General features: G+C 46.3%; 1 protein-coding gene and 1 long non-coding RNA gene across 5 annotated transcripts in view; one reads left to right on the top strand and one right to left on the bottom strand.

Moving 5' to 3' along the window:
• The window catches only part of TBC1D8 (TBC1 domain family member 8), a 142,733-nt gene extending 125,314 nt beyond the window's left edge, over window positions 1–17,419 (bottom strand). For 3 of the 4 annotated variants that reach the window (XM_082427254.1, XM_082427256.1, XM_082427257.1), the window contains exon 1: window positions 6,474–6,746. In XM_082427254.1, the coding sequence (XP_082283380.1) occupies window positions 6,474–6,600 (127 nt within the window). In that variant the 5' untranslated portion in view covers window positions 6,601–6,746. Of the gene's footprint in view, window positions 1–6,473; window positions 6,747–11,677; window positions 11,755–11,981; window positions 12,193–17,306 lie in introns of those variants that run through there. The other variant, XM_082427255.1, reaches the window with a different exon arrangement.
• LOC309644050 lies at window positions 6,883–17,296 on the top strand. The gene is made up of 3 exons (XR_014254209.1): window positions 6,883–7,838; window positions 8,031–8,131; window positions 15,449–17,296. It is a non-coding gene; the product is annotated as an uncharacterized lncRNA (long non-coding RNA).
• Window positions 17,420–20,005: the final 2,586 nt, after the last annotated feature.

The raw sequence follows: 20,005 nt of genomic DNA, 5'->3' as shown, positions 1-20,005 counted from the left end.
GGGCTGTTTATTTTGTTGTTGATTTCTCTTTCTCTTTTTTTAAAGTTAAAAAAAAAAAAAAAAGGAAGCAGAAAAATAATAAAATCTAATGGTTACAACACACCCACCAAATGTTCAAGAATATTAATGACTCAGATTCGTAGAGCTATGTTAGTTGGCTGGTGATGTGCTGGGAAAATCATTCTGGGTCTGTACAGGATCATTTCCATAAAGGTTACCAACGGGGAGTTCTAACAGCTGGGCTGGCACAGCTGACAAACCACCACTAATCCTTACAAGCACATAGGGCGGGTGTGAGAAATAACAATAACAACCCTCTGTATTATTTATTCCTGTTTTCTTCATAACTTCCATTTTCAGGATCATGCGAAACATTTCTCAACCTCAAAGGCTCACAGCTATCAATTCTACATGGGCATCCGTGTATTCACTAAATACATATCAACAGTGCTCCAGCGACAGCAAGGATTCCAAGGCAGGCGGCACAGTGGTGAGGGACACAGACCTGGGACCTCCCTTCTGGAGCTCAAGGTCTGGTTTGCTCGAAACAGATAAAGCCACAAAGAGCCACATCACGACAAACAATGGTCAGTGTTCTAAAGGAAAAGCAGGGGGCGGGACAAGAGGATGGGGGCAGGGGGGTCCATGTCCAAGCAGTGGAGCTTAGGTTGAGACTGGAAGGGCAGGTGGGAGCGCCCCAGGCAGAGGGGACAGCCCGTGAAGGCCCGGGGGAGGAAAGTGACCGACACTGGAGGGTCTTTGCTCGAGTGCAGAAGGCAGGGGAGAAAGAGCCTTAGAGGTGGTGCAGGGGTAGCTCATGCGAGACCCCAGGAGCCGTGAAAATACATCCAGGGCTGCTTTTTAATGCAACTGATGAAAGCTTTACAAAATAAGGAGGGGAAAAAAAATCTGTGCTGGAAATATGATCAGATTTACTACTTTCATTTTAAATAAATCCCTCCTTGATCCAATGCTGCCAGAATATGGCTCAAGTAAATGAATTCTTTAAACGTTCCAAGCCTCCCAATCGTTTTCAGCTCTTCCTAAAGAGCCCCAGTTAGGCTGAAACAGCCTTCCCTACCCACACATTTGTACCTCATATTATTTCCTGGAGTGACACAGCCCAGGCCTTGTTTGGTTATCTAATTACAAATGCATGGCCCTTATTATGTTCTCATTAAATGCATCTGTTGGGAACCCCAAAGCTTTTGTTAATGGCTTATCAGCCCTTAGAGATAACACCAGTTATTTTACTTATATAAACCTTCTGATTTATGCCCCTGGAATCAAAGTACTTCCGTTGTTTGTGATTTCTCCCTTGTTGTGCTTCTGGAAAACAAGACCAAAGTACGTAAGACTCTAGAGCCAATATGTGGGGAGTCTGCACAATGCAACGGCCGCCCTGTTGAGCCAAAGGGGTTTTTGTTGGTGGCAGGGATGAAATCCACCACCAACTTCAGCTACCTGAGCAGGACTCCAGCTGACGTCAGGTGGACTAGCCAAGAAAGGCCACGCTGGTGCTGGGCTTCACCATTCCAGCCATGGAGCAGAGTCATTCTGAGCAAGCTCTGGGAACCCCACGGGAATCCCTAGATGAGACTCCCCCAGTCTCCTGTCCCAAAGGCAGGAGACGACTCACCCTGGGCACAGCCGGCCACTCACACTCAGTTCCCTTTATCTACTAGGATTTAATGTGGTCAAAGACCCCCTGTATCCAAATCCTGCTGGCACAAATTGCTATTTAAATATTTAATCTTCTAATTACACTTAGTAAATCCTGCGCTAATAGATAAATGTCGCTTACATCCTTCACTACAATGCAAACTATTTTACGACACTTCGTGTTCTAAGAAGCGCTCTTGTTCTTCGGTTTTTTAAATGTTACTCTGCTTTGCTTTTCTTCAAACCTACCAGGTGACGAGCACAACTAAGCCCTTCATGTATATTGTTTATTTTCATTCTAACCCTTATTATAATCGGAAGCCTTGTGCATTGCTGATGGGAAAGATGGGCTAGCCATGGTGGAAAACAGCTTCTAACCCTCTAAAGTTAGTTTTTGTCCGTGCCTTAAGGCAGAGTTATAAGGAGGGCTCAAAGAAGCCAAATAAACTGGCCCAGATTTGTACCCAACCAACTTATCTTGACTCCAAAGCCCATATTTTCCACTCCCACTCCTTACTTCCTCCCTTGACCCAGTTAGGAAATCGGTTAGCCCATAACTGCTACAAATGCGGTGACAGGAACAGGGGCCAAAGGGAAACACTCTGAAAAGTAGAAAACATCAATATGTGATTCAAATTATTACTTTTAAACTGCCAGCCTCTTTGGGGAAAGAACTGCAAGATTATACAGGAATGTGCGTAATAAAACACTGAAAAATAAAATCCTTCAGAGGGGCACATCTGGGTGGTGATATTCGGTCTTTATATTTTTATTTTTATTTTGTTAATTTATTTTTGGCTGCATTGGGTCTTCGTTGCTGCACGCGGGCTTTCTCTAGTTGTGACGAGCGGGGGCTTCTCATTGCAGTGGCTTCTCTTGTTGCGGAGCACGGGCTCTAGGCGCACGGGCTTCAGTAGGTGTGGCGCACACGGCTCGCGGGCTCTAGAGCGCAGGCTCAGTAGTTGTGGCACACGGGCTTAGTTGCTCCCCGGCACGGGGGATCTTCCTGGACCAGGGCTCGAACCCGTGTCCCCTGCATTGGCAGGCGGATTCTTAACCACTGCACCACCAGGGAAGCCCATCGGTCTTTAAAGTTTCATTCATGCTGCTCATTTTAAGTGCATCAGAGACCCCGGGGGCAGGGGGGGGGGTGTGGCGGGCAGTGATGCTGGGTGTTCTGCCCACCACCTCCCAAAGGCTAACTGCTCCCACTCTGTTCTCCCAGAGCTGCACTTTTATAAGAAATATTCCCACAGGCTGGAGACCGTATCCAAGGGAACACTGTATAACTTCACTTCCTCCCTTCCAGGGCAGCAAAAATCACTCTGTCAGGGGAGTTGTGGAAACATCTTACAATACTGTGTTCAGCCACACCATGTTCACACTGGAAGCGAAGGTCACTGCCTTCCAGCACCGCCTGCCCCCTCCCCAGCCCAAGATCTCCTTCTCGAAGCGGGTCCCTGGGGCTGGTAATTGAAGCCACCTGAGAGGCCGGTGCCCCGCTCCTTTGCCCTCAAAGGAGAAGCTACAAAAATAGACAGGAGCTTTCAATTCCCACCCACCCTCTCCAGCTTTCCGGTGGGTCAGCCTGCAGGTACACAGGAAGCCGAGGAGAGAGAGGGCACGTTTCCTGGCCCATGTGATCAGCTCAGTCTGAACGCTGGGCCTCCACACCCACCCAACTTTTGAGAAAAAAAAGTGGGCTCCACCTTTCATGCATGGACTCAACCATCTATTCATCCTACAAATGTTACCTGAGCATATACGCAGTGCTAGGCACCATCACAGGTAAAATACCTGCCCTCATAGACCAGACAGTTTAGTAAGGGAAACAATGAACAAAATAAGTATTTTGTATATTAGAAAGGGATACGGAGAAAATAAACCTGGACATGTGTATAGGGAGTGTGTGTGTGTGTGTGTGTGTGTGTGTGTGTGTGTGTGTAAGCAGGAAGACGAATTACAATCCTCAATGAAACAAAACCTTCTATTTCTGAGGGCGGGCAAGTTTTCAACATGTCAGATTACTTTAAACGCCAATGGAGACCTCACATTTTTAAGCCCCTACTACCTAATCTCAAACTCAGCATCGCAATACAAAAAGAGACACTTCCTTTTATTGCTCCTTTACATTTTATCTCCAGCCCTCTTAATCATCCTCTACTTGCTTCTCTCCAAAGAAAAGCCTAAAAGCAGTCAGAATGCACACCCTTTGATTTCATAGATAAACTCAGTTGAAGCTTTAAATCTTTGAAATAAATTGCTAAATATCTGCCAAATTAGAATTCTACGTTTTCTGAAAACCGCCACCAACATGGAGCTGGCCTCTGTGTCACATCAGTTTTGATTTTACAACATTCGTAGGGCCCCAGTAAGACCAGCCATCAGAGGATGTGGTAACAGGGTTGCCTAACTGGTACAGCCATTGGCTCCCCGGCCAAATGTCCAAAGGTGGAGTGTTCAGCTGCCGTAGGGGATGCCACCCTTTCACAATCAGCAGGAGGTTCTGAGTCTCCAAGAAATAAAGCAAAGTGCCAGGGGTCTCTTTGTGGGGAATTTTCCTCCCTTTTTTGGCCAATCTTACTGCCTTCAAGAATAAGAAAATTGGGCTTCCCTGGTGGCACAGTGGTTAAGAATCCGCCTGCCAATGCAGGAGACACAGGTTCAAGCTCTGGTCCGGGAAGATCCCACATGCCGTGGAGCAACTAAGCCTGTGTGTCACAACTACTGAGCCTGCGCTCTAGAGCCCGCGAGCCACAACTACTGAGCCCACGTGCCTAGAGCCCGTGCTCCGCAACAAGAGAAGCCACCGCAAGGAGAAGCCCGCGCACCGCAACGAAGAGTAGCCCCCGCTCGCCACAACTAGAGAAAGCCTGCGCGCAGCAACGAAGACCCAACACAGCCAAAAAATAAATTAAAAAAAAAAAATAAGAAAACTGTGCATATTCACAGCAAGCCCAAACCAAAGTAAAGCCCAAAGGCACAGGCGTTACAGCCCTGCTTGATTTTGGAATGCAGCAGGAGGGGGGGCATCATTTTGAGTTCATCTCAGACAGACTGGACCTCAAAGCAGGCTCTCCAGAAGGGAAGCCGTCCTGAACCTGCATCAGGCACGGGATCTGAGGCTTTGCCCTCCAGGTCTGGACCCACCTCCCCTGCTGGATGGTGAATAACCTGAAGTCCTTCCCAAAGTAGCCACAGGACGAGCATCCCACAGTCAGTGTGCGCTGAACTAAGTCAACGAACGTTTGCTGGACCGACGTTCCTTGTTTCCTGTTTCACAAATCTTCAAGCCCTGTCCTCACCCTCTACTAAAGGAGACCATTTATAGGTCAAGTGCTGTGTTTAATGCACCAAAGATTAAGATACACAGCCTTCAAAGGACTGGGGAGACGAACCCCTCCTCCGGCCTCTTCGCCTCTGATGAGCCCTACAGGGCGCCACCAACCTCCATTTCCCTAGAGCCCAGGCACTAAGTGCCACTGTGCTGCCCAGGGGCCCAGAAGGCCCACCCAACCTCCTACACTAACTCCCCCACTCAGAGTTTCAAACAGCCCGCAGAGCAGGCCCACCTGCTGCCCACCTGTTCCCACTGATCACCATGACCATAGGTCACCCCACTGCCCCTTCCATCCAGAAATCCCACCAACTCCGGCTGACTCCTTGAGGCTCAGTGAAGTCTACCCTCCCTACCGAATCCAACTGCCTGCTTTCCAGCCTCCCCGATCTAAAGTATGGGAAGGGTAATGCCCTGGCACTTGGTTCTGCCCTTTCAGGACATATGAATCGCATTTCCCCATAGACTTTACTCCAGGAGGGCCTCCCCCAGAATAAACAGGCAGCAGTCACCAACAATGAGCCCAGGGACACAAACTCGTCCCCTTGACCACCCTCTCCCCGGCCTTGGTCTCCTCCTCCTCGGTATAAGGAGGGACAAAATGGGAAGATCTAAAGTCCCTCTTATTTCAGATTCCAAAATCTGAAATTCCATATAGCTTCCCTAGATACAACTGGAAAAGGCTCATATTGTTCCTCTGTTGACCTTTTAAACAGGTGTCCCAGCTTATGCAAGTTATCCAAAGGCCTGATTTTCAAAGAGTTTTGGACCATAACTTTCAGAGGAAAAAAAATGCTTTTTTTTTTTTTTTAGTAAATTTTACAAGCCTGAGTTTTCTTCCTCCTTTCATTCCTAGGAGGAAAGTGAAGGGATGGGGGCGGGGAACTGACCTGCTCAGTTCTTCTATTAAGATCACGAGCTCGGAATTCGTACCACCTGCGTTTCTCCTCCGGGCGTGGAGACCGTCCCAGGCCCGCCCGGCCCGACCCGTTCACTCGCCCGACAGTCCCGGATTGCCAGAGCCTCCCGAGCTGCGCCCCGCCATGGGCCGGCCGTGTGTCCCCAGCCGCGACACCACCTGGAGCCTCGGGCGCGTCCAGATGGCCGGGGCGCACCCGCTGTCACCTGGCCCCGCACGGCGGCCCCGCTCCTCCCCGGGCGGCCCTCGCTCCAGCCGGCGTCTCTCCTTCGCTTCCCGAGCCAAGCCTGGCCTCCGGGCGGTCACCGGGCCAGGCGGCGAAGGCACCTGCCCAGCCCGGGAAAATGCACGAGCCCGCAAGTCCCTTCTGCCACCACCTCGACGGGAGCTTGCAGGAGAGGCAGGAGAAAGGAAAACAAGCCCGAGGCAGGGCCGGCCTGGCGTCTCCCACAAAACCGCCACCTGCGCCGCAGCCCCGTACTGGGGCCGCGGGCCCGGCGGGGAGCGAGGTCCGGGCCCGGCCGATGCGCCCGCCCGCCCCGGCGCGCCCCTTACCCGTGAGCCGGCCGCCCCCCTCGCCGTGCCCGCGGCGCCGCTGCAGGATGAAGTAGCAGCTGCTCTTCTGAGTCACCCAGAGCTTCAAGGCGTTCTTCAGCAACACCTCCTCGGGCTTGAGCCACATCGCGGAGGTCCGGCCGCGCCCGCGGGCCCCGGCTCACATCGCCCCGGCCGCCGGGCCGAGCCCGCTTGGGAGGAGGAGGAGGCAGCGGCGGCGGCAGCGGTGGGGATCGAAACCAGCCGGCGCCCTGCGCTCGGGAGTCCGGGGAGCGCGGCGGGCACAGCTCGCCCCTCGCGGCCCGCGCAGCCCGCGCGCAGGCCCCGCCCCGGGCCCGCCCACGGGTCGCCGCGCCCCGCCCACCGGCCGCGCCCCGCCCACCCCGCCGGCTCCTGCGGCGCCGCCAGGGTTTCCGAGTCCCGGCGGCTCCAGCGCAGTTCCGGAGTGGAGGGAGGAAGTCCAATCCCGGCTGCCGGGCTCCACGCCTCTCCCCCTGCGCTCGCGGGGGGCGCCGCGGCCCCTCTCCTCTCCAACGCCCCTGCGGGGAGGCAGCCCGGAGAGCAGCAGGAGGAGGAGGAGGCGATGGTGAAAAAGACATCTTGTTGTCCCAGCTGCAGGTTGCCGACCTAGGGCATTTATCTTTGGGGGGACAGAATGCACCCCAGGAAATCCAGGTGTGTTTGGAATAACACGGCACTTAAAATAACAAGAAACGTTTTTACAAATAACCAAAAAACAGCGTTAAAAGCTAAAAATTACTTTCCGATTTTTTTAAACGCTGAGCGTACGTTTTTCGTGATCTCACGAGGGATCCCTCGGAGCTGCTGAAGAAGCTGCGATGTTGTAGGACCCTGCGGCAAGGTTCACACCAAACTCAACACTGGACGTCCCTCGTGGGCACAGAAGATGCCGATATTAGGGCTCCCCTGCAGGTCCCCTACCCAGGAACGAAACCAGGCACGTTGGTTCTCAGAGAATGGAAAAGCTGGGAAGTATGGAGTAGGTGATAGTAAAGAAAAGCTATAGCGAATATGCAGGTAGGGCTTTAAAAGTGAGTATTTCCTCAAAGCGTGGTAGAAATAGACACGTGGACGCTGGCCTTGAACAGCTGAGGGGGGCTCCGAGGCGTCTCCTCAAGGAAGCAGTTAAATCCAACGTCCTAGAAAGAGAGGGAAAGAAACTCCAACATGACCCTCGGGTTTTGACAAAGGGACACCTGACAACATGTGACTTAATTAGGACAAAACTGAAGTAAAGCTCCCACAAGATTCCTGGGAACTGAGTAGAACTGCTTCACTGGAGGCTAAGGAATCTGTTTGTAGAGAATCAGGAACCCAGATCTGACCCAGCAGGTGAGAAGCCAGGTAAGAGCCCTGTGCCCAGGACAAACGGGACTGCCCACCCAGGGGGCAGGGGCAGCTGTGGTCCAGAACTGCAGGCCATAGACAGATATCCCCTGAGCAAAACTGAGGGAGGGAGTCAGCTGTTCTCAGGGGGCCTTGGGTGCCGCAGAGCACTCAGGGTGAGCAGGGACGGGTAGAAAATATTCTTTCCAGAAATAGTCGCCGGCACCCACCCCCCTTGGTCAGATGCACTGCCAGGCCCTGGAGCTGCGGACATGAGTGGAACAGGGTTCCCTGCCCTGAAGGACTCTCAGGTAGGAAAGCAGGCACAAAGTGTCGTGGGCGTCATGCTGGGGACAGTGGGGTGCACAGAATGAACGGTCAGTTCCTCTGGGAGGGGACTGAGAAAGCCCCACAGAACAGCTGTGGTTTGACTGGGGCTTGGAAAATGAATGTGTTTGGCACAAGGTCAAGTCGGGAGGGCAGGTCTGGTGAGCGGATCAGCACATATGTCTTTGTGGTTTAGGGCATACCTCTAGGGACAGACTGCCCTAGATCAAATCCCATTCCTCTTACTAGTTCACTGTGCAACCTTGACCTTGGGTAAGATAGGAAACTCAGGGAGTCTCAGTCTACTCAGCTCTAAAATTGGGATAATCATAGCACCTCCTTTATAGGTACTATCCAGTGTATAATATATTCAAGTGCTTAGAACAAACATAAACACTCAATAAATGTCAGCTATTATTACTAAATGTACCGAAGTTCTTGGAAGTGAAACAATCCACATATACACTCACCCATATTTTACCCATATGTTGAAGCCCTAATCCCTAGTATCTCAGAATGTGATCTTATTTGGAAATAGGGTCATTGAAGGTGTAATTAAGTTACAGTGAGCTCATTAGGGTGGACCCTAAACCAGTATGACTGGTGTCCTTATAAAATGGGAAATTTGGACACAGACAGGCACAAAGGGAGAACAGCATGTGAAGATTACATGTGAAGATTGCAGTTAGGCTATCACAAGCCAAAGAACTACCAGAAGCTAGGAGAGAGGGCTGGAACAGATCCTTCCCTCAGAAGGAACCAACCTCGATCTGGGATTTCCGGAAGCGTGAGACAATGTCTGCTGTTAAGCCACGCAGTTCGTGGTACTGTGTTATGGCAGCCCTAGCAAACTCATACAGGTGGTTCTCTAATCTTGCCCACGCCTGCTCAGTAGCAGGTCTCTTGAGTTGGGTTCTGTTTCCTGCCAGGACCTTGAGTGATGCCAGGAGGGTCCCCAGCACACACAGTTCCTCAATGTGGAATTCTGGCTGGGCTACTCACCTATCTGTGCATGCATTGGGAGCAAAAGGGGTGTGGTAATCTGTGACATAGAGCGGCCACAGGATTACTCAAGTGAGCACTGGTGGTAGTGGGACGGGCAGATGGAGGACAAGGCGTGGAGGGCCATTGCTGCTGTTAAACACTGATTGCTATGACAGTGATGTTAATTACAAAGAGTGTAGAGCGAGATGGCTGTTTCTGACTGCCCTGAAGAGTTTTTTTTTTTAAATAAGCATGAAGTTTTAAATTTCAATCTCAAGATACAGATATGGTGACATTCAGAGAATCCTTTATAGGGTACAGCTGCAGGACACACAAGGGTCATCTTCAGATCCTAAATATAATTGTTCAGGTTACAAAGTTGTTGCAAAGTTGGTTTTTTTTTCCTTTTGTTTACTGAAGTATAGTTGATTTATGATATTGTATTAGTTTCAGGTGTACAGCACAGATAGATATGTCCATTCTTTTTCAGATTCTTTTCCCTTTATTGCAAAGTTTAAGTGTTCAACCTCAGCAAATTCTCTTGCTAAGATTAGGACACTGACCAAGAAGGAGCAGGACCATAGATTGTGATGGGAATATTTGTGTGGACACAGACAAAGTGATAATTACGTGATGCCATAGAGGTGTTAGCTAACGCTACAATGGCCATCATATTGCAGTATAAATGTATCACATCAGTATGTTGTACACCATAAGCTTACACAGTGTATTATGTCAATTACATCTCAATTTTTTAAAAAGTTGAATGCAGAAACTCAAAGAAATGAAGAGGAGACAGAGAACAACAGAATTAGAACATAAATTGACAAAATTATCCAAAACATTATCAACAAAAGTTATTAAAACAAATGTGTAATAGAGGGACTTCCATGGTGGTCCAGTGGGTAAGATTCTGCACTCCCAATGCAGGCGGCCTGGGTTCGATCCCTGGTCAAGGAACTAGATCCCGCGTGCATGCCGCAACTAAGAGTTCGCATGACGCAACTAAGTAGTCCTCATGCCGCAACTAAAAGATCCCACATGCCGCAACTAAAGATCCTGCATGCTGCAACAAAGATCCCACACGCCTCAATGAAGATCCCACATGCCGCAACTAAGACCCGGTGCAGCCAAAATAAATAAATATATATATATATATATATATTTTTTTTTTAATGTGTAATAGAGAAAACAGATAAACCCAAAAGTTGGATATTGAAAAATTAATACAGTCTCTAGAAAGACTAATCAATAGAGAAAGAAAGAGGGAGGGGGGGAAGATTCAAAATAGAGTTTCATAAATGCAAATAAAAAACATAATTGTAGATTCTAGAGATGCTGAAAAAACAATACTAATGTATTATTAAATTTTTTTAAAAAGCTGAGCTCCCCAACCCCAAGCCTCCCCTGCCTACAGAAGCAGCCCCTCTTCCCCTGTTTAAGGAAATTAGCAATCACTCACAAGAAGACCTTTCACCTGGGGCCTTTGTCTCCTATTTGGATGCCCGTTCTCAAAAGCTGCCCACACTGCACCTCATTGGCTCCAGGCCCATAGCAAGAATAAACTCCCAGCTGAGCCCAGAAGAAAATTGCAAGGTCTGCTGGGGACGAGGTGGAGGTAGATTATACACCAAGGAAGTTGGAATATCTTGCCCATGTGTATTGAGAGGAAGCTGAGGGTCATGTATGGGAATGGAATCTACACTGTTACACCAAGAGGGATGAAATGTAAGGTTGGATTCAGCAAGATTTACGAACGTATATACACTCACTCAGGACTCCTGATGTAATGCATTATATTCAGCACATCTGAGTGGCTCTAAGGTTTGATTCCTTGGTTTATTGAAGCCTGGATTTAACAATGGCCTAAATTCAATGAGGATGAGATGCTAAAACTTCTCTGGCATATTGTAGACTAAGGAAAGGGTTTGAAGGCTTAGGAGATTATAATGTTTGAGTTGATATATTATATGCAACCTACTCAACCAACACCCCACAAGCATAGCATACCCCTGGCCATCAAGACCACCACCCTACAACCACAACATGCATCTGCATCAAGACATTGAGAAATGTGGGAAACTTCTTCTAGTAATGGCAGTTAAAGACCAATCCTCCTGCCAAAAACCGCCATAAAAGCTGGACAAAGTATTGTTTTTAAATCTGTTTCTTCAAGTCATGAGAGAACTACTGTGGCAGCAAGGACTTGAGGTGGCAAGAATCTGAGGAGGTGAGCCAGACATATGATCAAGTTCTTCCCCTCTAAGTATTTGCAGATTCCAAGTGGCAGCTCGGAGACTAAGAAGCCAAGCACACCTTCTGGACATTTACAGGGCCAGAGAGATAAAAACTGGAGTTAGGATCCCCAAAGCGTTACATCCTCAGAGTAGAGAAGAGCCAGAGGAAGACAAGCCTTCACAAAGACTAGACCTGCCCAGCCCACAAGCATCCCAATGCCTGATTCAAACGCCTCCCCCAACCCTAATGACCCACCAGGAGCAAAAGTAAATTCTCCCAACAGATGATAACACCATCCAAAGACTCACTTTTTTCCCATGGTCTTTCATACTCCATATTCAGCATCAATACATTACCAGGCATAAGAGGAAACAAGACCACATGACTAAAAATCAAGAGAAAAGAACAAAATCTATTAGTAACAAATTCACGAAATAGTCAGATATTGGAGTTACCAGATACAGAGTAGAATATAGGTAAATAATAAGTTCAAGAATTGCAATGAAAATATAATTTCAGCAAAGAAGTGGATATACACACACACACACACACACACACACACACACACACACACGGGTCAAATAGAAATCCTAGAATGGAACAATACAATACCTGAAACTGAGAACTCCACCCATGGGTATAGCAGTCGATCACACAAAGTGCATTGGTGAACTGGAATATTAAAAGAAAACAGCCAGAGATTTCTCCCAAGAAGATATGCAAATAGACAATAAGCACATGAACAGATGCTCACCATCATTAGCCATCAGGGAAATGCACATCAAAGCTACAGTGAGGTACCGCATTGCACTCACTAGGACGGCTGTAATTAAAAGAAGAAAACACATAGACGATAACAAGTGTTGGTGACACAGGAACTGTCATACATTGCTGTTGAAAATGTAAATGGTGTAGCCACTTGGAGAAACAGTTTGAAAGTTCCTCAAAAAGTTAAACGTGAAGTTACTATTGACCCAGCAATTCTACCCCTAGGTATATATACCCAAGAGAATGAAAACATTGAAGACCTATGTTCTGGATTCCCCGAGTGGTCCAGTGGTTAAGAATCCGTCTTGCAATGCAGGGGATGCCGGTTCAATCCCTGGTTGGGGAACTAAGATCCCACATGCCACAGGGTATTACTAATCCCGCACGCCACAACTACTGAGCCCGTGCTCTGGAGCCCACTCAGCACAACTAGAGAGAGGCCTGCGCACCACAACGAAGAGCCCACTGAGACCCAACGCAGCCAATAAATAAATAAATAAATAAATAATTTTTTAAAAAGAAAGAAAACCTATGTTCACACAAAACTTTACATGAAGGTTCATAGCAACATTACTCATAATAGTTTAAAAATGGGGGCTTCCCTGGTGGCGCAGTGGTTGAGAGTCTGCCTGCCAATGCAGGGAACACGGGTTCGAGCCCTGGTCTGGGAAGATCCCACGTACCGCGGAGCAGCTGGGCCCGTGAGCCACAATTACTGAGCCTGCGCGTCTGGAGCCTGTGCTCCGCAACAAGAGAGGCCACGGTAGTGAGAGGCCCGCGCACCGCGATGAAGAGTGGCCCCCGTTTGCCACAACTGGAGAAGGCCCTCGCACAGAAACGAAGACCCAACACAGCCATAAATAAAATAAATAAATAAATAAAATTTGAAAAAAGAAAATGCTCCATATTTCACTTACAAAATTAATTAAAAAAACAAAAAAAGGAAACAACCCAAATGTCCAACAACTGATGAATAGATACACAAAATCTGTTATATCCAAACAGAGTATCATTCAGCAATGAATGAAGTACTGGCATATGCCTCAATGCAACATGGATGAATCTTGAAAACTACTATACAAAACGAAAACCAGACATGAAGAAGCACATATTATATGATTCCATTTATATGAAATGTCCGGAATAGGCAAATCCATAGAAATGGAAAGTGGATTAGTGGCTGCCATGGGCTGAGGGGAGGGATGAATGGGAGAAATTAAGAGTAACTGCTTTATGGGTACAGGGTTTCCTTTGGAGTGATGAAAATGTTTTGGAAAATGGGGTGATGCTGGCCCAACATTGTGAATATTCTGAAAACCACTGAATCGTACACTTTAAAAGACAACTTGTAGAAAATGGATAGTAATACAAACAATTCTTGTCCAAAGCAATGCAAATAAACTTCAGTCCATTGAGATATCCCCTCTAGGATATTAATCAGTTTTGCATGTTGGCAAATTCACTTCAGCGTTCTTGACTAATATCTGCATCTGTACCTATTTCAAATTCTCCTTTGAACTAGTCTTAACAGCTTACTGGTTTCATCATTAATTAATGAGTTGAATAAAATTGTTGGTCTGTGTTCATTTTATGTTTGCAATAAGAAGTATGCTTTTAACTTTTTGAAAATTATACTTTAGCAATTAGAAGAAGGGGGACGTGATTGCTAGATGCTGAAATTATTTCCCTATAGTAGAAAGATGGAAAATGGAGAGAGACGTTAAGAGAAGAGGAACTTCAAAGATACTTGTGCTCCCCTACACAGGATACAAACACCCCACGAAATATACTCCCTGGCCTTAAGAAAAGATGCTAGTCCCTTAGTCTAACACCCTTGGCAAAGCATATCTGTAGATGCAGACCTGGTCTCTGACACATGTCTCTGCTCTGAAAGCACCCAGACCCCAGTGGCCGTCCCCTCCGCTCTGACTGGCCGTCTGACAAAACATGGGAACACCGGCACAGAAGCGTGCCCTGCTGTGCAATGATGGGCATTAAGAAATGAAAGCACACCACTCATCAAAACTTCATCACCACGATTTGCTTAGATTTAGGGTTCGGTTATGTTTAGAGCTAGGGTTTTGTCAGGTGGCTGACCAAATTGGCCACAGGTTTGCTAAGAAACACTAAAAGCCTCTTCTCCAGGAGTGGAGGGGAGCTGCATGTACAAGTCTGTCTATGTCATCATTGCTTGTACTTGGGGTTGGCTCTGGGCTGGGAATCCTCTCTAGAACCCCAGCCCTGACTCCTATGTCCCTGCCAAGACTGCCATGTCAGTTTCCTTCTGACCTCCTCTCTTTCCCCTTGATCTTCCCTTCACACATGCAATGGATAAATACTGAAAACGAAAGAGGAATTGGAAATGAAAAACTGAATATTTCAAGACTTAGACCTGAAGCACTGAGGAAATCCTAAGAGAACATGTTTGGTTTCTGTTCACAACCATGCTATTTAATTCTTCATGAAATTGTCAGTTTTGTTATCTATAATCCTCCATTAGTTTCCTATTAGATACTAAATGTAATAGTTTAAAATTTTTAATCCTAAACAATATATGTTTGTGAAATTATTGATTTTCTTTTGAACAGTACTTCGGGTCCTCCTATTTGGCGTGACTGTCGGCTCACATGTTTAGCTTTATGACTTCTCCAAATCACGACCTTGTTTCCTCTTAGATCAGGAATCCTGTGAAGGGTGGCCCTGTCCTTTAGGGCATGGATTCTATTTCCACTTTTGACTGCCCATTTGATCTTAACATGCAGTGAAAGTGCCCCCTGTGCTTGTCCGCATATTCCTATAACACTGCCTTCCGCCCCGTGGGCTCAAAGCCCTGCTCACAATCAGTCACAGAACAAGTTCTAGATCAGTTAAGTCAAAAAACATTCAGTGAGAATGTTCAACAGGCTAGCGCTGTCTGAAATTCCTGGGATGCAAAGATGAATGAATTTAATATCTGCCTCTATATCTTACCAAGGGGACATTCCCCCAAGGGAGAAAGAACACAGAAGGAGGACCGCTATGCATTAAGTACAGTGCTTGCTGTATTTCCAATATCACTCATGTTTCACAATAAATTTGAAAAGAAAGTAAAATCAGTCCCATTTTACAGATGAGGAAAATCAGGCCCATAGAAAAATTTAGTACTTGCCGATAGCACGCATCTGGTAGGTGGCAGAACCAGCATTTGTTCCTAGGCTTTTCTGAATCACAAACAAACACTTTCTCTGTTAATGTGCACTTAGTTGATTTCAGTCTGATTCATAGAAGAGTAACATCACTTTTTTTTTTCCTTACCATTACTTTCGATGAAGATTAGAGCCATCACCCGAGTTCCATGGGCTTCAAAGAAGGCAGACCTGGATTCCAAATTCTGCTTCCCCACTTCCCAGTCATGAGGCCACAGGCAAGTTCCTTAACCTCTTACAGTTTCCATTTCTTGATTGGAATATGCGCGTCTCACTGAGATGTTACAAGGCCTAAATGAGGTAAGCTAAGTCTTACACCTACCACAGGGCTTGCCCCATGTGCATCTTCCAAATGGCAAGTGTTATAATCACCTCTGGGTTAATCCCACCCTGGCCCTGGCCACACGGGCGACATCCCTTTTCTCTGCCTGCAGTTCTGAAGGTGCTTTCAGGTGGTGAAGACATTCTCTCAAGCACAGGGGAGCATAGAACAGCAGAGGCCACTGGACTCATTTTTCACTTTTAAATCCAGGAAAGGAGGTTAGTAAGTCACAAATCATGACCTATCCACATGAACCACTATTGAAAACAGACCTTAGTCAGTGTGGTCATACGTAACTGGTAGATTCTTTTTTGGTAAATGTCAGTAGCCACCACTGGTTTGAGATAAGTCAGGGCTGAAGGTCCCCCTACCCCCCACCCCCATCCCCATACACTTAACAAAAGGTAATTTGTTTGAATGGAAGCAACTCACAGACCAAACGCAAACATGTTTTGAACATAAAAAGAAAGCCCAATATAGTCCTACACCGTGTTTTGGGGTTTTTTTTGTTTTCTGGGTTTTTTTGGCTGTGTTGGGTCTTCGTTGCTGTGTGCGGGCTTTCTCTAGTTGCGGCGAGCGAGGGCTACTCTTCGTTGCGGTGCACGGGCTTCTCATCGCGGTGGCTTCTCTTGTTGCAGAGCATGGGCTCCAGGCACTTGGGCTTCAGTAGTTGTGGCGCGCGGGCTCTAGAGCGCAGGCTCAGTAGTTGTGGCGCATGGGCTTAGTTGCCCTGCGGCATGTGGGATCTTCCCGGACCAGGGCTCGAACCTGTGTCCCCTGCATTGGCAGGCGGATTCTTAACCACTGTGCCACCAGGGAAGCCCCTACACTGTGTTTTTTAAGCTCCCTAAGTCTCAGGTCTCACCGCACCTGGCATTATATGTTAATGTCAAGACAAAAACACAACCGTGTCCCAGAAGTAATTTCCTAGTTGGCATCAGGCAACCAGAATCCTCTGAGTCAGAAGTTGGACATAGGACCATTCAGTTCGAGCCTTAGATACCATTCCAGGGATGAGAGGTGAAGGGCTTGCTAAATTTTAGCCAACCCATCTCTCAAACGAAACAAATGTCAACAATCAAATCACTTTTCTAACACCCATTGGACCAATTAACAAATTCTCTGTTGTGGATTAGAGAGAAAGACAGCTGGAGTGCGGGCATTTGATTATATGCTCCCTAGCCACCCCTGGAGTGTGTATTTGTGCTTAGAATTAGAGTGTCTGATGCTGTATCTAGAGTGAGGATTAAAATATACATATATATATTTTTTTCCAAGGTAAGTTACTGCCAACACTACAACCACTGTCTGCCCTCCAAGAATCACAGGACTCTACGAATCTGTGGCTTAGTTAGAATACAGCCATCAGGACTTCGCTGGTGGTCCAGTGGTTAAGACTCCATGCTTCCACTGCAGGGGGCTTGGGTTCGATCCCTGGTCGGGGAACTAAGATCCCTCATGCTGCGCTGCGTGGCCAAATAAATAAATAAATAAAATAAAATAAAATAAAAGCAGCAGTTTAAAAAAAATAATAATAATGTAGCCATTAAAAGCACCCTCTTCAGGGACTGGTGCAGCGGGAGGGTCCTGGCATCCCCTTCTAGACTCTAGGACAGTTCATCTAACCTCTGCTTGCATTTTTCCCCCTATGTCTGTACGTACATAAAGAATCTTAACATGTTTGGAAAGAGTCCAACCAAATACAGCTCACGTCCATCTCGTTAGAAATTCCCCTCGTAGGGACTGTGCAGCCTCAACCAGATCAGACTCTTCTCCCTGGAAAAACAAGGCACAAGAATGAGGCCAAAAGAGACAGGAGAACTAGGGAGGGAAAAGTAAATCTTATGTTCTTAGCTCTTTTTCCATTTCAAAAAAAAAGTTATAATCGGAGAAATTGTATCAAATGGCAGTGCTTGTGAGTCTGCACATGTGCCAACGAAAATTACACAGTTAGGAAATGTACAAAGGAGCCATGTCCTGTTCCAGATTCTTTCCCTACTTTGCAACTGGTTTGTTTCATTTCTTTATGAGACAGAGAACCTATACTAATAACCCCCACAAAATAGATGGTCCTTTCATTTACACCACAATAGTATTAAATCAAAGGACAAAGCCTTGAAACACTCTAATGAGCTCTGAAAGATTGCTGATCTACATCTGATACATACTCTGCCTTCTATTCCAATAATAAGCTTCTTAGTAGAAAGAGGCTTTTGATAAATTAGAAGAATCTCCATAAACTAGAATCCTCCCAAGGTACAAATTATACTGTTCTTGCTGGGTCCCCAGGATTTGGCTTAAAAATGTTTTCTTTGCATATTCATCCACCACTGGACCAATAAGAGTAGGGGTCCTTCTCGTATCCTGGCATGATTTCTGATTGTCACTCACTAGATTACATTATGAATCCCCCTCTTTCACTTCCTCACCACTATTGATGTTAACAAGGCCCCACTTTCAATGAAAGCTAAAATTTAAGGATTCCATTTAAAGGGTATAGGCCAACAAGCAAAAAAAGACCTTTGCTGAGGCACATCATCCTGCTATTTCAGAGGACCCAGGATAAAAATAAGACCCTAAAACCTTCCAAGGAGGAGAAACAGATCACAAACAAAAGAGGAGGAATCAGAGCAACATTACACTCCTCAACCACAACACTGGAAGCTGGCAGACAGTGGAACAAAACCTTCAGAAATCTGAGAGAATGATTTTAGACTAGGAATATTATACCCAGCCAAACTATGAATCAAGTATAGTGTGTTAATCCAGTAAAGACATGCTCAGATATTTCAAAAGCTTTGCTTGCCAAATATACTTTATCAGGAAATACTGAAAATTGTGAAAAGAGGGAGGAAATGGGAGCCCGGAAGTAGAAAACTCAACAGAGGGGAGTCAAAGGGAACTCTCCGGACAGGGGTCAAGGTGGTCCCAGCACAGCAGTCCTGCATGGTGCAGGCAGCCTGAGGCAGCAGGACACTTATGAACCTAAGGACCATCTGATTGAAAGGAACTGGGTTGAGTGGAACTTGATGACTCTGGCAGAGGGTTTGAGAAAGAATTTACATTGAACACCTAGAAAACTAAGCCAATTTCTTAAAATTAATTTTTATTGGAGTATAGTTGCTTTAAAATGTTGTGTTAGTTTCTACTGTGCAGCAAAATGAATCAACTATACATATATCCCCTTTTTATTGGATTTCCTTCCCACTTATGTCACCACAGTGTGTTAGGTAGAGTTCCCTGTGCTATACAGCAGGTTCTCATTAGTTATCTATGTTATACATAGTATCAATAGTGTATATGTGCCAATCCCAATCTCCCAATTCCTCCCACCGCCCTTTTCTCCTTAGGCTAATTTTTTAAATGAAGAAATGTTTAACACAAGGGGGATTAAGTTTTACAAAGAGAGAGATGTAATCATATATAATTATGGCTTGGCTGTGATTAATTTAATTAAAATAACATACTATATATAATAATATATGATATATGATTAATATATTCTTGATTATATACATATATATTTTTTTAATTTTATTTATTTATTTTTGGCTGCGTTGGGTCTTCGTTGCTGTGCGCGGACTTCCTCTAGTTGCGGTGATCGGGGTCTACTCTTCCTTGCAGTGCGCGGGCTTCTCATTGCGGTGGCTTCTCTTGTTGTGGAGTATGGGCTCTCGGTGCACGGGCTTCAGTAGTTGTGGCTTGCAGGCTCCAGAGCGCAGGCTCAGTAGTTGTGGTGCACGGGCTTAGCTGCTCCACGGCATGTGGGATCTTCCCAGACCAGGGCTCGAGCCCGTGTCCCCTGCACTGGCAGGCGGATTCTTAACCCCTGCGCCAGCAGGGAAGTCCCTCTTGATTATATATTAAAATAACATGCTTATATTATACTTTAGTATTAATTTAATCAAAATAACATAATCACTGAGTGTTGATTTTAATGAAATATAATATGGCTGCGGTGGGAGGACGTGGGGCCAGTGTAGAGTATTGTGGAAAGGGAAGGGTAGAAAAACTTCTCATCTTTCATGATAGGAAGTGAATTGATAATATATACATTAAAAATAAAGAATTAGTAATATAAGCCTATTATTTAAAAATAGGGATGTCTGGGTGTCCACAGAGCTCATGGTCACCATCTCATTTTTGTTTCATAATATGCACTGGATTCATACCACAGGAGTGCAGTTGTAACCTGAGATTAGAGACTAGCAGAGGCGGGTGAACAAGTCTACCCTGGTGTAAAGGTCACCTTGTTTCAAGTAAATGAACTCATTGATTATTTCATGAAATCTTCAAACCCTGTTGAGCTGTACTCAATGTATATAATCTTAATTTATTTCTAGAGATTATCTGTTATTTTC

This window comes from Balaenoptera physalus, assembly GCF_965194825.1.
Source record: "Balaenoptera physalus genome assembly, chromosome: 15".
Taxonomy (NCBI): Eukaryota; Metazoa; Chordata; class Mammalia; order Artiodactyla; family Balaenopteridae; genus Balaenoptera; species Balaenoptera physalus.
The sequence above is the reverse complement of the archived record's forward strand: the minus strand, read 5'-3'. Positions and strand labels throughout refer to the sequence as shown.